This window comes from Pithys albifrons, chromosome 2, assembly GCF_047495875.1.
Source record: "Pithys albifrons albifrons isolate INPA30051 chromosome 2, PitAlb_v1, whole genome shotgun sequence".
Taxonomy (NCBI): domain Eukaryota; kingdom Metazoa; phylum Chordata; class Aves; order Passeriformes; family Thamnophilidae; genus Pithys; species Pithys albifrons.
The window spans coordinates 121,025,928-121,040,306 of NC_092459.1; the positions used below are offsets into that span (position 1 = coordinate 121,025,928).

Consider the following 14,379-nt stretch of genomic DNA (forward strand, 5'->3'; position numbering starts at 1 on the left):
AAAATAAAGCATATGGAGTAATTATAAGGAAAAAATAATAAAATAAATTGGTTCATTCACGGGTGGGGTGTGGGGGACTCCGGGTCTCCACCCCTGATCCTGTGAGCAGGCAAAGCACAAGGGGACAGGGGTCACCCACCCAGGGACAGAGGGTCAGGGAAAGCCAAAACAGTCACAGGGTGTGTCTCACCAGTCCCCCAGAAAATAAACCTCCCCCCAAAGCCCTGCCTTGACCCAAAGTTCCTGTGGGCATCACCCTCGGCATCCCCATCCCTCATCCAGCTGCACTTGGGATGTTGCCTGGTGGCTGGAATGTCGGGAGACACCTTGACCTTCTCCAGAAAGTAACTCAGTGTCCCGAAATCATGGCCAGGGCCCAGTTTTTGAGGGCCAGGGTTGTGTTTTGCAGGTAAATCCAAGAAGAATAGGTGAAGCTCGTCAGGTGGTCTCTGATGCACTCCCACGTCACATCCCCACTGGAAAAGCAAGGAGAAGGGGTTACAGGGGAAGAACCAGAGCAGAGGGAGGAGGGGTGACACAGGGGGGATAGAGGAGCCCCTTGGACAAGGTGACAGTGGCCCTGGTGCTGCATCCCTGGGGGCAGGACGAGAGGCCCAGCCGGGATAGGAGGGATGCGGCTGCGGCACGGAGGGACAGAGCCACTGGGGGAGTGGAGCCTGCGGGACTCCGGTGACCCCGAGGAGGGGCTGCTCACCTGCAGGAGTCGAGGCAGCGCTGCCAGGCACGCTGCAGCACCGTGGCCAGGCCCTGCAGCAGCGGCACGAGGCAGCTCCGCACCAGGAACAGCAGCAGCTCCCGCACACACTCGGCAAAGTGCAGGAGCGACTCGGGGAGCCGGGTCTGGAGCTGCGGGAGCAAAGGGAGACAGTGTGGGGTGAGCACTGACCCCTGCAGGTCTGGGCACCCCGAGGGAGTTGGAGTGTCAGTTACTTGTGACAGTCCCATCTCCCTCCCTCCTCCATCAGCCACATGCCCTTCCCACCTCACCCATTATTCTCCACCACTCAGCAGACAGGGCACTCATACTCTGTGGGAACACTGATGTCACTCCACTGCCACCAAAATACTGGTTTTCAGGACACCAGGAAGTTTTCCCAGCCTCTTCCCTGCCAACACTGACATGCTCACTGGAAGCAGCCCGAGTGGGTGGGTACTATGGAGGGGATGAATGGCACTGGAGACCTGCCATGGGGCCACCCCCTCCCCAGACTGCCAGACCCAGGGGGTCCTGCCAGAGGCAGCGGCAGAGATGTCACCATCCTCCTTTCAGGCCCCCTCTGCTGCGCCCCCAACAGGAGCTCCCCAGTCCCACAAGCCCTCCACTGGCATTCCTGGTCTCCTCCAGTCCTGGGAGCTCCCCCTTACCCACTCGCTGAGCCAGGGCAGGCTGCTGTGGAGCCAGGAGAGCAGGGAGTACCAGTGCTGAGACACATCCCGGGCCACCTCACCACCCGTGTCCCAGAGCAGCTCCAGCTGTGGCTGCAGGATGGACACGGCTATGGAGCCGTGGTGGGCCAGGCTGTGCTCCAGCCACCTGCAAGGAAGAGAGAGCTGGTGAGGGCAGTGCAGGACCATGGGACCACCACGACGACCGGCACCACCACGGGGCACTGGAGCTGCCACTGCAGGGTGGACAGAGAACTCCAGTCTGAGATGGAAGTGCTTCCAGGCAGGGCTGGGAAAGCTCCCGGCTCCCTCCCTAGTCCCTGTCATGCTGCACAACAGCTTCACCCGAGACCTGCCATCTGCCACCCACCCACAGGGGTGCCACAGACCTGTAGCCATCAAGGCAGCCATGGGACACCTTCTGCCAGGCCAGCTGGAAGGCAGGCAGGACTCCGGAGGAGCGGAGCAGCCATGCGGAATAGGAGGCTGGAAGAGACAAGAATGTTCCCTGAACAGTCCTTGGCTGCAGGGACATGTGCCTGTCTGTCCCCAAGGGCTCTGTGGTGACACGTATTTGTCTGTCCCAGAGAACTCTGTGGTGACACGCGTCAGTCCGTCCTCAGGGGCTCTGTGGTGACACGTGTCAGTCTGTCCCCAAGGGCTTTGTGGTGACACGTGTCAGTCTGTCCCCAGGGGCTCTGCAGGGACATGTGGCTTGAGCTGCTCAGTGAAACAGGAGATGCTCCAGAAGGGGACAGGGGTGGAACTCCCCAAGCAGGGTGGTTAGGGCAGCCCCAGCAGACTCTCTCAAACCAACACAGGCCAGGGGGTCTGTCTGCAGCTCCTCTCTCCCCCAGTGCCACCCAGCTGGGCAGACAGAGAGGTCCCACTGCCCACAGCTGCCACGGGACGGACCTGGGAAGCAGGCAGGGACACAGAGAGGCTTTACTCAAGGGGAGCAGACATGGGATTGATCCCAGGGATGTTCTTTGACAGAGCAAGAAGAAACAGTCTCAAGCTGTGTCAGGGGAGGTTTAGGTTAGAAATTAGGAACAATTTCTTCCTGGGAAGGGTTGTCCAGCCCTGAAACAGCTGCCCAGGGGAGGAGTGGAGTCCCCATCCCTGGAAGAATTTAAAAGCCATGTGGATGTGGCACTTGGGGACAGGGGTTAGTGGTGGTTTTGGCAGTGCTGGGGGAACACTAGGACTTAATGCTCCCAGAGGGCTTTTTCAACCTGGATTCTATGACTGATTCTCTGACTCCCCAGCACACAGAGCTGCCACTGTACCCTGGAAGGAGCCATGTGTCCGGATGTCGTGCAGGAAGAAGCCAGTGATGAAGACCAGGAGGATGAGCAGCAGCTGTGACCAGGGGAAGCCTCGGCCCTTCATCTTGCGCAGCAGCTCCTGAGGGGTGGGAGGATGAGGCCCTGTCACCTTCACCGTCACCGCAGTGTCCTGGCACAGCCCTCCGGCAGCACCCACTGCCGACTCCCCAGCGGGGACCAGTGTCATGTGCTGAGCAGCTGGAGGGGATGGACAGGGGCCAGCACGTCTGTCCCTGGCATGTCCTGTGCGTGTGCCGTGGTGGGGCCCTGGCCTGGGGAGTGCTGGCAGCAGGGAGGGCCATTCACAGCCCCAGTATGGGGTCGAACTCTGGCCACAGGGGACCCCAGGCAGCGCCTGCCTGTCCCCTCTGCCCCTCACCTTGCAGGCAGCATCGCAGGCTGCCACGTCGGGCCCCCCGGCCCCTCTGGCCACCAGCTCCTCGTTTGTCACTTTGAAGGAGCGAACAGTTTCCTGCAGCGACTGACGCACCTTGGGGAGAGCAGGAGCTGCATCAGGACCCCCAGCCCCTTGTGGACCCCCTGAGCTGCCACAGCACCACATGGACACCCCCAGGTCCCATGGGCATGCTGCCAGCACAAGGAGCTCCTGCAGCAGCATGGGGACATTATCCTACCCCAGAACCTCCCACATCCCACAGCTCACTCCTACCTTCTTACTGCAACTCTCCCAAGACTCCAGGAGGTGGTTCAGCAGCAAACTGTAGGGAAGAACACGGGGCTTGGGCAGGAGCTCCCAGAAGGAATTCCAGAGTCTCAAAGGCTTTGTGGGGTGCTGGGCCCACCATGGAGTCGCAGCACGGACTGACCTGGACTGAGCGAGGTGCTTGGTGTAGAGCTGCCTCCAGACACTGAAGGTAAGTGGGTCCAGGCTCAGGCATTGGCTCATGGAGGTGAGGAGCTGGAGACGGGGCAAGGCTGGTTGTTACACCTGAACCTTACCCCAGCACACTGGACACTCCTTGCACCAGGCTGTACCCCAGCACAGCCACCCACTCCCTACACCCCTAACACCTAGGACATTAAACTCAACTCCATCAACCCTGCCCAAGGCAGGGGTTGGAACTGGATGGTCTTTAAAAGGTCTCTTCCCACCCAAACCATTCTATGATTCAATAATTACCAGCCCCTGGGTGTGGGTGGCAGGAATCCTGCCCCTCCACTGCCGTTCTCATGACAGCACATGCCCACTCTGCTCTTGCTCCATGGGACCACCCAGCCCAGCCCGTGCCCCCTGTGCCAGGCTCACCTCCTTCTTCATGGCGGGTGGGCAGGTGGGCGTTGCCCGGGACAGGAAGGAGGGGAAGTAGGTGTGCAGAGCTGTCTCGGGCCGGGCACCGAAGGCCAGAACCTTCAGGCGAGGGTAGAGGCGCCGCAGCTGCTCCTGCAGGCTGGGGGAGAGCACAGAACTGCTGAAGGGCACTGGGGGCATGGGGGGCACCAGGGCTCACCCCGGGGGCACAGCTATGCCTGGGGGATGGCGTACATGGATGGACCAGCATACCTGGGCGGCAGTGAGTTGTTGGGCATGAAGGCAAAGTCCAGGAGCGGGAAGAAATCCTTGGGTCCAATCATGCCAAAGCCTTTGGTGAGGTTGGGGTGCATCCTGCAGAACAGAGTCTTGAGCTGCTGGGGGGGGCTGGCAAGGGACAGCGTTACCCCATGGGAACGGGGGTCACTCACATCAGCAGCCGGTCCAGGTAGGAAACAGCATACGGGGACAGAGACTTGATGCCAAGCACTGGGAGCATCACATTGAGCCACACTGTGGGGAGAGGTGGGAAGGGTCCAGCTGGGCTGTCCCTACACCAGAACCACCCATCACCCAAACCACTCAGCAGACACACAAGCAGATCCCTCAGATCCCAGGGCAGCTGCACTGCAGGCAAACAGCAGAGCAGCACACTCCCCGTCTTTCCCAGCAGGATGGTTCCTCTCAGAATTCACCCATTCCCTGTTCTGGCCATGGGAATCTACTCTCCATATCTTAAAGGTCTTTCCCAAAGTTTTCTCACTCTGGAGCAGCACCACCAGCAGGAGCAGAGATGCCCTGGCAGTGCTGGGAGGGGGATCCCACCTGCTGCTCCCAGCTCTCACCTTTCAGGCCCTCATGGAGGTCGGCAAACCCGGCCTGTCCCAGCGCCCACAGCACGGTCAGGCACTTGGCTGGCTGGTTCTGATGGGACCGCAGCACCTCCAGGTACTGCAGGAAGATGGGACACGTTAGTTGGGGAAGAGCTGTAGCCCCTCCCATCCCAGCAAGACCAGAGAGATGGGGCCATGGGACTGTGGTGGCTTCTCCAGGCCCTGGAGCAGACCCCAGAGCAGAGCTCCTGGCCCCTGGGATGGACACACAGCTCCAGTGATGGCAGGAACTGAGCTGGGGGGACAGAGGGAGCCCTAAAACCCAGCCCTGGGGGTGCAGCACCACCAGTGGGGGGCAGGGGAATCCAGCCCCTTGGTGTGAGGAGTATAGGGAGGCAGAAGAGCTTCGTGCATGGGACAACGTTGACCTCTCCCAAAGGAATTCTGATGGACAGAAATCCTCATCCTTCAGCTGCACCAGGGGACCCCCAGGGCAGGAGCCAGAAAAACACCACTGGCTTTACAGCACCCACAAACCTGGGTCACCCCAGCTCACCTTGCCCAGGTTGGTGGTGGCAATCCGGGGCCTGTCCAGGAGCAGTGCCTGGATGCAGATCCTGTACCCGTGCAGTGACTCCCCTGGAATGGAGATGGGGGTCTCGCTCAGCCATGGCCACCTCAGGGCTCTCCCTCACAGGCCCCAGTTCAGGCACTTCCCCCGGCTTGTTTCCCCCTGTTCTCCCTGTCAGATCAACCTGGTGACAGCCAAGCCCCTTCCCCAGGGACATCCAGACAAAACTCCCAAAGCAAAGCCCCACCTTGGCTGTTCCCTAAAGAGTGTTTCCTGCTATTCCTGTTGTTGTGGGCAGGAATGAGCCCCCAGGCAGGAACAGCCCCTCACCACACACCAGTGGGCAGAAGGTGTGTCAACCCTCCCCTCCTCCATGATGGAATTCCAAAAAGTTTCCAATAGGTGAAGACGAGCAGCAGCTCTCAGGGTCAGAGGAGGGAGCCTGGTGCTCACCTGAGGCCTTGTCCAGCTCCTGCAGCATGGTGTAGATGCAGTGGTCAAAGAAGAGCTCCAGGACTCCCGACGCCCTTCCCAGCAGAGTCCGGATGATGGTCCTCAGCTCCTTGCTCACTAGGCTGTACGGATAGTCTGGGGTGAATATGAGGGAGGGAAGAGTTTGGTGAGGCCCCATTTCAGAGAGTTCCAGTGGCTGGAGGAGCCAGCCTGGCATGAGGTGGGCACAGGGGGCACCTTGTCCTCACCCCCTTGGCAGCAGTGACTCTGCATTAGAGGAAGCTAATTCAGCCCTAATGAATGGCCTCCCATTAAAGACTGACAGTGTAGGATGAACAGAGCTCTGGAGAAGGCATTTTGCTCCCTTCTGCCTCACCATCCCCAGTGACACATACTCAGTGCCAAGTGGGGACCAGCAGATCACACAGAAAATGAAAATCCAGCCTCAACATCCCTATGGCAGACAAGGGTGATACCTGCGAGTGGACTCCCAAACTCCACAGCAGCAGGCAGAGTTCATGGCTCCCTGTGGAGAAGGGGAGACCAGGGAAGCCTCCCATTTGCCACCTGTACAGGCAGTTTCACTGTGTGTGTGGCCAAGGGAAGCCAGTTGTGGAGACAGCCCAGAATGAAGTGAATCATCCCCATTTGGTTAACTAAGGACCACGGCCTCAACTCCTCCCGACTGGCAGCAGGACACGCACCGTGGGGGTGCTGGCTCAGCACGGGGTCACTCCTGGGTGCTTGCAGCTTGTAGTTGAGGTACCCAGCCAGGTCCTTCACCCACACAGAGGGGTTTTCAGGGAACACGTTCCGGCTCTTCTCCAGCTCCTTCTGCAGATCTGCCAGGTCCAGCTGGAAGGGACACATGGAGAGTCAACCTTGGATGAACAGAACTGGGCAACAAGCAAGGGAGGAGAAAGTCAGCTCTGGCTCCTAAGGGGCCATGGAGTGCACAGGGAAATGCTTCTGCCTCTGCCCCAGGAACATCACCCTTCCTGCTTGGAAAACCCCAGCTGCTGGGGCTCCCAAGGATTGCCCTGGGCAGCCAGCTCTGTGCCAGCATCCAGAAGCCTGATGACACGTGCTGGCACACACCAATACTGCTGAGGGCTCACTCACAGCTGCAGCCGGGCAAGGATCAGCCTGGGGTGATTCTGGTCATGGCTGGTCCATGTGGGCACCACTGGGAGCTCTGCATCCACTGTCCTCCAGGGAGGAAATAGCCACGAGCACCCAGACCCACCTGGTGGACAACCCGGTAGTGCCAAACCAGTAGCCCAGCAGCAGTTTCACCCCATTACCCCGACATGCTCACTCCCTGCTTGCACACCTGGATTGTCCCCAGGCTCGGAGGAGTGGGTCTGTCACGGATCTGTCAGGGCATGCTGCAAGGCTTGGGCTCTGGGTGAGACTTTCCAGAGCCTGACGTTCCCTGCAAGCAATTCCCACTGCCAAGGGTTGGCAAAGTCAAGCTGGGTGCCCTCGGGCAGGTTTGGCTCAGCCCCACCTTGTAAGAGGAGTTTGACACAAACCAGCTGCCGTCACTAAGGAAATGAACCCCCCCCCAGTCAGTGTCCTGCACGTGCCACTGCCAACCACCGGGACAGCCCCAGCCCCACTGCCCTCCTGGGGAACACGGCAAGGACACACTGGGATCACACCCAGTGCTGCCCCAACCCCCGGCACTCTGGGGAGGAGAGGGACCCCCTTGGGCAGGGGGTAAGAGAGGGAACCCCACTCCGTGCAGGGCAGAGTGGAGGTTCTGGGACACAAGGGGGATGTGACACAAGGGGGAGGAGGAGCTGAGGGTGCTCTGCCAGGGGGCCCTGCCAGATTCTGTCCCTGCAGACATGTCACCCCATCAGAGCCCATGTGGCATCAGTTCTGGAGCCTGCTGTGCTCAGACATGGCCAGGTCAGGCAGGACAGACACAGACAGGTTCCCAGAGCCAGCCAGAGTGCAGGAGCTGCCAGAGTAGACTCCAGGACACCACCGGTGAGACAGGGAGGAGATTCCAGCCCCCACAAGGCTTCGCCAGTGTTCCTCCCAGACACAGACAGGGAGCAGGAGAGGAAAGGAACCAGAAATTCCCTTCCAGCCACCTCCCGCCCTTGTGTCTCCTGCTCCAGCACGTGGCCACCCCTCCCAGCTGGCCCAAGAGGTGAGGAACCTGTGCCGTGAGGCTGAACCGGGACAGGGCCCGGCGCTCCCAGCCCTCCCTCCCTGCGCGGTGCCCCGGCCCTGCGGCGGGTCCGGCCCGGCCCGGCACACTCACAGCTTGCACGGCCTCCTCCAGCGAGCGGCACCTGCCCGTCCTGGCGCCGCCGTCATTGCCCGGCGGCCGCTTCCCGCTCCTCCCCGTGTGCTGCTTCCGCTGCGGCGGCTCCGGGGCCGTGGCCGGGGGCACCTGCTCCTTGTTCTGCTTTCGCAGCGCCCGCTCGAAGCCCAGCTGAAAGATGGTGCTGGAGGTGGCAATAGGAGCTGGAAACGGGAGAGCGCAGGGGTGGCTGAGGGCGCCGGGGGACCCAGCATGGACCCCGGCACGGCGGGCAAACCGGGGATCGCCCTCGCGGTGCCCACGGGGCGCAGGAGCCCGTTCCCGGAGCATCCCCCGAGGCCGCTCAGCCCCAGCACTCACCCCTGGAGCTGCGGGGAGCCGTCAGTTCCACGCGAGGCCACCCAAGCCCAGCAGAGCCCGTCAGAATCACGGGGGAACCCCCCGGCCCCCCACGGGAGTGCCCAGGCCCAGCACCCTCTCCCCGGGACCCATCGGGGACCTCCGTTCGCCCCATAACGGCTCTCACCCCGCGGCAGACCCTGCCGGGACCCCGGGCCACCCGCTCCCGCCCAACGCGAGCCCCTCAGCCCCGCTCAGAACAACCCGCCGGGGCCCGCGGGACCCGCGGCCGCTGACACTCACCGGGCAGGTGCAGCGGGTGGCCGGCGTTGGCCTCGCCCAGGGCGCGGCGGCTGCCGGTGCCTCCCGCGGGCCCCCGGCGGCCCTTGCGCACCACCTCCCAGCGCCCAGGGCCGGGCCCGGCCGTGCCCGTTCCCGGGGTCGCTCCCGCCGCCGCCATTGACGCCGGGAGCGGGAGCGGCGACGCCGGGGCGGGGCCGGGGCGCATGCGCGCGCCGCCGCCGCCGATTGGCCGGATTCGGGCACACGCGCCACGCGCGCCGGGGTGCCACGTCTCCGCCCCGCCCCCGGGACACGTGACTGGGCGGGGCGAACTCATCGGCCACGCCCCCTCAGCCAACCCCGCCCACAGAGCGGCGCCGGCCCGGCCCCGACACTGGGGGGGGACCGTGGGGGGCCGGGACCGGGACCGGGACCGCGGGAAAACCGGCGGGGAGGGGGCGGCCGGCACCGCGGGGGGACCGGCACGGCGGGCACGGCACGGCACGGCCAAGGGGGGCGGTCCGGAGGTGGAGGGAGGGGCGGGGCCGCAGCGAAGGGGGCGTGGCCGTGGCTGCGCGGGCTCCTCCCACCGCCGGCAGGGCCGCCTTAGGGGCGGGGCTATGTAAATAAGCGGGAGTCCACGCCATTCGCGCTGAGGCGACCCCGACCGAGACGGGGCGTGGCCTCAGCAGAACAGGGGCGTGTCCATGCAAATCAGTCACTCCCCGCACAGCCTGCCGGGACACGCCCCGCGCGCACACGCCGCCCGCCACGCGCGTCCGCGGGCGCGGGTTGGGGCGCGCCGTGCGGAGGGACGGGGGGCGCGGGGCCGGGTCGGGGCGGGGGGTCGGTGCGGGGTGTCCGTGTGTTTGGGGCGTGTGGGCAGTGTGGGGGCGGCGTGCGGGGGTGAGTGTGAGCATACTTACCTGGCAGGGGAGACACCATGATCAGGCAGGTGGTTTTCCCAGGGCGAGGCTCATCCTTTGCACTCCGGGTGTGCTGACCCCTGCGATTTCCCCAAATGCGGGAAACTCGACTGCATAATTTGTGGTAGTGGGGGACTGCGTTCGCGCTCTCCCCTGGGCTCGCTGGTTCAAAAGCAGATGTTGCCTTTTCCCGCTCTGACCGTGTGTAATCCCTGCACAGACCGGCGGTTCCCGCTCTGACCGTGTGTAATCCCTGCACGGACCGGCGGTTCCTGCTCTGACCGTGTGTAATCCCTGCACAGACCGGCGGTTCCTGCTCTGACCGTGTGTAAATCCCTGCACAGACCGCCGGTTCCCGCTCTGACCGTGTGTAATCCCTGCACAGACCGGCGGTTCCTGCTCTGACCGTGTGTAATCCCTGCACAGACCGGCGGTTCCTGCTCTGCTCTTACTCGCTGCTGTCCCGCACTCTCCGCTCGCGGCACGTGGAGGCACCGTCGCCACCTCCGCAGTCCCAGCGCTCCGTCAGGGCTTTCGCTGCCGGCCCAGTTCCGCCCCCGGCGAACCACCCGCCCGCTCCCGGCCGCCGTTCTGTCCGTGCGGGAGCAGTAGGAAAAGCGGAGCCCCGCCGAGCCGGCCCGACCGCCCCTCTCCCGAGACTCCCTGCCCGAGACTCCCCTGATATCTCAGTTCAAAGACAGGTTTAGTGTCAGACGCTTCGAACCTACGTGACCAAATGGGGTCCAGGGCCCGCCTTCAAGCGTCGATTGTCTTTTTCCACGGAGTCGCCGTCTGGCCCCGGGTCACCGCGACCTCCGCGAGTTCGAAGGTGTTCCATTGTGGCGGGGGTCGGGTGATCTCTGTCGGTGTCCCACAGGGCAGTACTCGGCTCCTGCGTGGAATGGAATGGGACCTGTACGGCCCGGGCAGCGGCTGCGGGCGGCTGCAGGGGGACAGTGGAGGGACCGGCACGGGACGGGGGACAAGGGAGCAGAGTGATACGGAACCTCAAGTGTCGGGGCGAACCCCGAAGTGGTGGACCCTTTGGAAGGGCGGAAAGGGAGCGAGGGCAGCCCGGTCCCGCTGCCGACGAGGATCGGGACTCATGGGAGGTTCCAGGGCATCTCGGGGCTCCCTCTCCGAACAGGCGCTGCCGATGCCCGGGAGGCACATCCACAAGCCCGGCTGGAATTGGCCAGCGGATCCCTAAAGGACTCTGGGCTGCCACGTCTGCAGCCGGGATGAGTGTGCAGGCCCCGGGAAACACCCCCGCGGGTGCGGAGATGCCGCTCCTGATCCATGAGCACCGTCCCAGTCAAACCCGGCCAGGTCCATGACGGCAGCCAGACTTCCAGAGGCTGGGAATTGGATGCATCTCGTCCAATCTCGGGCCGGACGGAATCCTCTCTCGATCCGTCCCACCCACGGGGTCGGGTTGCGGGGCTGGACCCGTCTCGCCGTCCGGTCGCAGCTCGAGCGTGGGGTCTGGTCGGAGCCGCTTCTCGGCGAGAGCCTCGGGCCAGGGCCGGCCCATCTGCCCCGCGGGCGGGAGTCGTGAAAGGCGCGGTCGGGCCGGCTCGGCGGGGCTCCGCTTTTCCTACTGCTCTCGCACGGACAGAACGGCGGCCGGGAGCGGGCGGGTGGTTCGCCGGGGGCGGAACTGGGCCGGCAGCGAAAGCCCTGACGGAGCGCTGGGACTGCGGAGGTGGCGACGGTGCCTCCACGTGCCGCGAGCGGAGAGTGCGGGACAGCAGCGAGTAAGAGCAGAGCAGGAACCGCCGGTCTGTGCAGGGATTACACACGGTCAGAGCAGGAACCGCCGGGCTGTGCAGGGATTACACACGGTCAGAGGGGAAAAAGGGAACACTGAAAAACTCATCAAACATCTGTCATTGGACCCGCGAGCCCAGGGGAGAGCGCGAACGCAGTCCCCCACTACCACAAATTATGCAGTCGAGTTTCCCGCATTTGGGGAAATCGCAGGGGTCAGCACACCCGGAGTGCAAAGGATGAGCCTCGCCCTGGGAAAACCACCTGCCTGATCATGGTGTCTCCCCTGCCAGGTAAGTATGCTCACACTCACCCCCGCACGCCGCCCCCACACCGCCCACACGCCCCCAACACACGGACACCCCGCACCCACCCCCGCCCCGACCCGGCCCCGCGCCCCCCGTCCCTCCGCACGGCGCGCCCCAACCCGCGCCCGCGGACGCGCGTGGCGGGCGGCGTGTGCGCGCGGGGCGTGTCCCGGCAGGCTGTGCGGGGGGTGGCTGATTTGCATGGACACGCCCCCTCATCTGCACGGCCCCGCCCCGCATTTAATTACCGTCTGATGCAAAGCTGCTTCTCCGGGGACAACCGCTTGTCGCGGGGGAGAAGCTGGTGTGCCCTCATCAAGCTGGGTGCTGTGCTGGCGTGTTTGTGCCGCCGGTAGGGTCTCCCGTGCCAGACAGGTCTCAGCTGAAGGGTCAGACAAAATGTGTCCACGGGCAGGATGGGCTCGCCAGCCCTCTGGCAACCATCCTAGGAGAGGGACAACTCTAACTTGAAACCCGGGCAGATGGAGCTCTCCTAGCCCTGTAAGGCCATCCATCTAAGAGAAGGACACTCTGACCAAACCTACGTCCTGCGGTATTTGCTGTCACCGTCCAAGCTCACTCGGCCGTGGCAGATGAACCTCAGGAGTAAAGGGTGGGGCCAGTTCTGCGCACGCTGTGCCTCACCCAAGCAATCCATTGTGCAGGCTCGAAGGGCTCACCCCCATTGCAAAGCCCTGTAGTGACAGGTGAGGGTCGAAAACGGCAGGTGAGGGAGCGCTGGAAGCCGCAGCCCCGACCCTGCATGCAGGCGGGTCAGGATATGGGTCATTAGAGACTGACCCCAGAGATGACAGTCTCGTGGGGTTGGATCCTGAACGACCAAGCAGCCTTTTCTAGGGACAGCACTGCTTGCTCCACACGGAGAGGGGCCTAGCAAAGGTGGCCTAAACAAAGCTCATCTCCACACCCGGTTGGAGAACCGCGGCCAACCGGCATCTTCCATGTGGTCAAACAAGAACAAAGAGATTTCAAAGGATACACCTACCTGCAAAGGTGTGCTCAAACTAACACTGGCATGTTGGAACATCAGAACCACGCTTGATACTGGGGAGAGTGGACATCCTGAGCGTCGTTGTGCTCTAATTGCCCACGAACTGTCACGGCTCAACATTGACACTGCTGCTCTCAGTGAAGTTCGTGTTCATGAGGAAGGGGCAGCCTTAAAGAACATGGTGCTGGCTGCACACTCTACTGGTCAGGCAAACCCAAAACCAAAACACCTTTCAGGAGTTGGCTTCATGATTAAAAACTCCATTGCCTCCAAACTTGAAAATCTGCCCACAGGTCACTCCGATCTCATCATGTCCTTACGCCTCCTCTACACAACAAGCAAGACGTTGTTCTTTTTGACGTATATGCCCCAACTCTCCAAGCTGACCCAGCGGAAAAAGACAAATTCTACACCGACCTGCGCCGCCTCACCCGAAAGGTTCCTGCAGATGAAAAGACCGTGATCCTTGGTGACTTAACGCCAGAGTAGGTGAGAATTCTGAAGCCTGGAAAGGAGTCCTGGGCAAGCATGGCCTTGGAAACTGCAACGACAAGGGACTCCTCCTGCTAGAGTTTTGTGCAGAATGGCAGCTCACCAGCACCAACAGTGTCTTTCAAGAGAAAGACAGCCTGAAGACAACCTGGTGCATCCTCGATCCAAGCACTGGCACCTCATTGACTGTCTTAGTGCAACAGAGAAATGTTGGTGATGTCCATCACACCCGAGTGATGCCGAGTGCAGAATGTCCAACAACCACCTTGTGCTTTGCAAACTTAACGTGAACATCTGAGTATCTGGGCACTTACCAGTACTCCCCCTGAAGGCTTTTATAAACTTGCTTATATTGCAACAATCCCGGCAGGACCTCATAGAGGAAAGGCCTGTGGAAAACGAGCAATGGAGAATAAATTACCGCCCCCAGCGTGAGCACCGCCCGGGTCAGGCCCGGTCGTGACCGCGAGAGCCAGAGAGGAACCGAGAGGGTGAGAAACGGTGTAACTTTATCGAAGGCTGAGGTTGATCAAAGCAGGTCGGTGTAACAACGGCGAGTATCAACCCCCGAACCCTCGTCGGGTGAGGGATCGCTGCTGCCCCAGACCCTCGGCAGGTTCGGGGTTGGGATGTTTCTTATCTGTCATTGAACCACGAGCCCAGGGGAGAGCGCGAACGCAGTCCCCCACTACCACAAATTATGCAGTCGAGTTTCCCGCATTTGGGGAAATCGCAGGGGTCAGCACACCCGGAGTGCAAAGGATGAGCCTCGCCCTGGGAAAACCACCTGCCTGATCATGGTGTCTCCCCTGCCAGGTAAGTATGCTCACACTCACCCCCGCACGCCGCCCCCACACCGCCCACACGCCCCCAACACACGGACACCCCGCACCCACCCCCGCCCCGACCCGGCCCCGCGCCCCCCGTCCCTCCGCACGGCGCGCCCCAACCCGCGCCCGCGGACGCGCGTGGCGGGCGGCGTGTGCGCGCGGGGCGTGTCCCGGCAGGCTGTGCGGGGTGTAGCTGATTTGCATGGACACGCCCCTTTCCGTGAGACCCCGCCCATCATTTCAGTCGCTCCCGCGGAGCGCGTTGCGTGGCCACGCC

General features: G+C 62.7%; 1 protein-coding gene and 3 non-coding genes across 4 annotated transcripts; 1 reads left to right on the top strand and 3 right to left on the bottom strand.

Annotated features, from left to right (window-relative positions):
- Window positions 1-33: 33 nt before the first annotated feature.
- Window positions 34-8,977, bottom strand: TMEM214 (transmembrane protein 214). Its single transcript, XM_071548130.1, has 17 exons — window positions 8,786-8,977; window positions 8,141-8,346; window positions 6,567-6,717; window positions 5,863-5,997; window positions 5,395-5,477; window positions 4,851-4,956; window positions 4,437-4,518; window positions 4,258-4,359; window positions 4,003-4,144; window positions 3,563-3,654; window positions 3,406-3,454; window positions 3,115-3,225; window positions 2,697-2,814; window positions 1,797-1,893; window positions 1,387-1,555; window positions 716-867; window positions 34-476 (listed from the first exon to the last, which is right to left on the bottom strand). Exons 1-17 carry the CDS (start codon window positions 8,940-8,942, stop codon window positions 350-352), a joined length of 2,079 nt encoding a protein of 692 aa, XP_071404231.1. The 5' UTR covers window positions 8,943-8,977; the 3' UTR covers window positions 34-349.
- Window positions 8,978-9,682: 705 nt separating this feature from the next.
- LOC139669124 (U1 spliceosomal RNA) lies at window positions 9,683-9,846 on the top strand. Its single transcript, XR_011697180.1, has one exon. It is a non-coding gene; the product is annotated as a U1 spliceosomal RNA (small nuclear RNA).
- Window positions 9,847-11,597: 1,751 nt separating this feature from the next.
- Window positions 11,598-11,761, bottom strand: LOC139669125 (U1 spliceosomal RNA). Its single transcript, XR_011697181.1, has one exon. It is a non-coding gene; the product is annotated as a U1 spliceosomal RNA (small nuclear RNA).
- A 2,171-nt stretch (window positions 11,762-13,932) lies between these two features.
- Window positions 13,933-14,096, bottom strand: LOC139669126 (U1 spliceosomal RNA). Its single transcript, XR_011697182.1, has one exon. It is a non-coding gene; the product is annotated as a U1 spliceosomal RNA (small nuclear RNA).
- Between the last annotated feature and the right edge of the window lie 283 nt (window positions 14,097-14,379).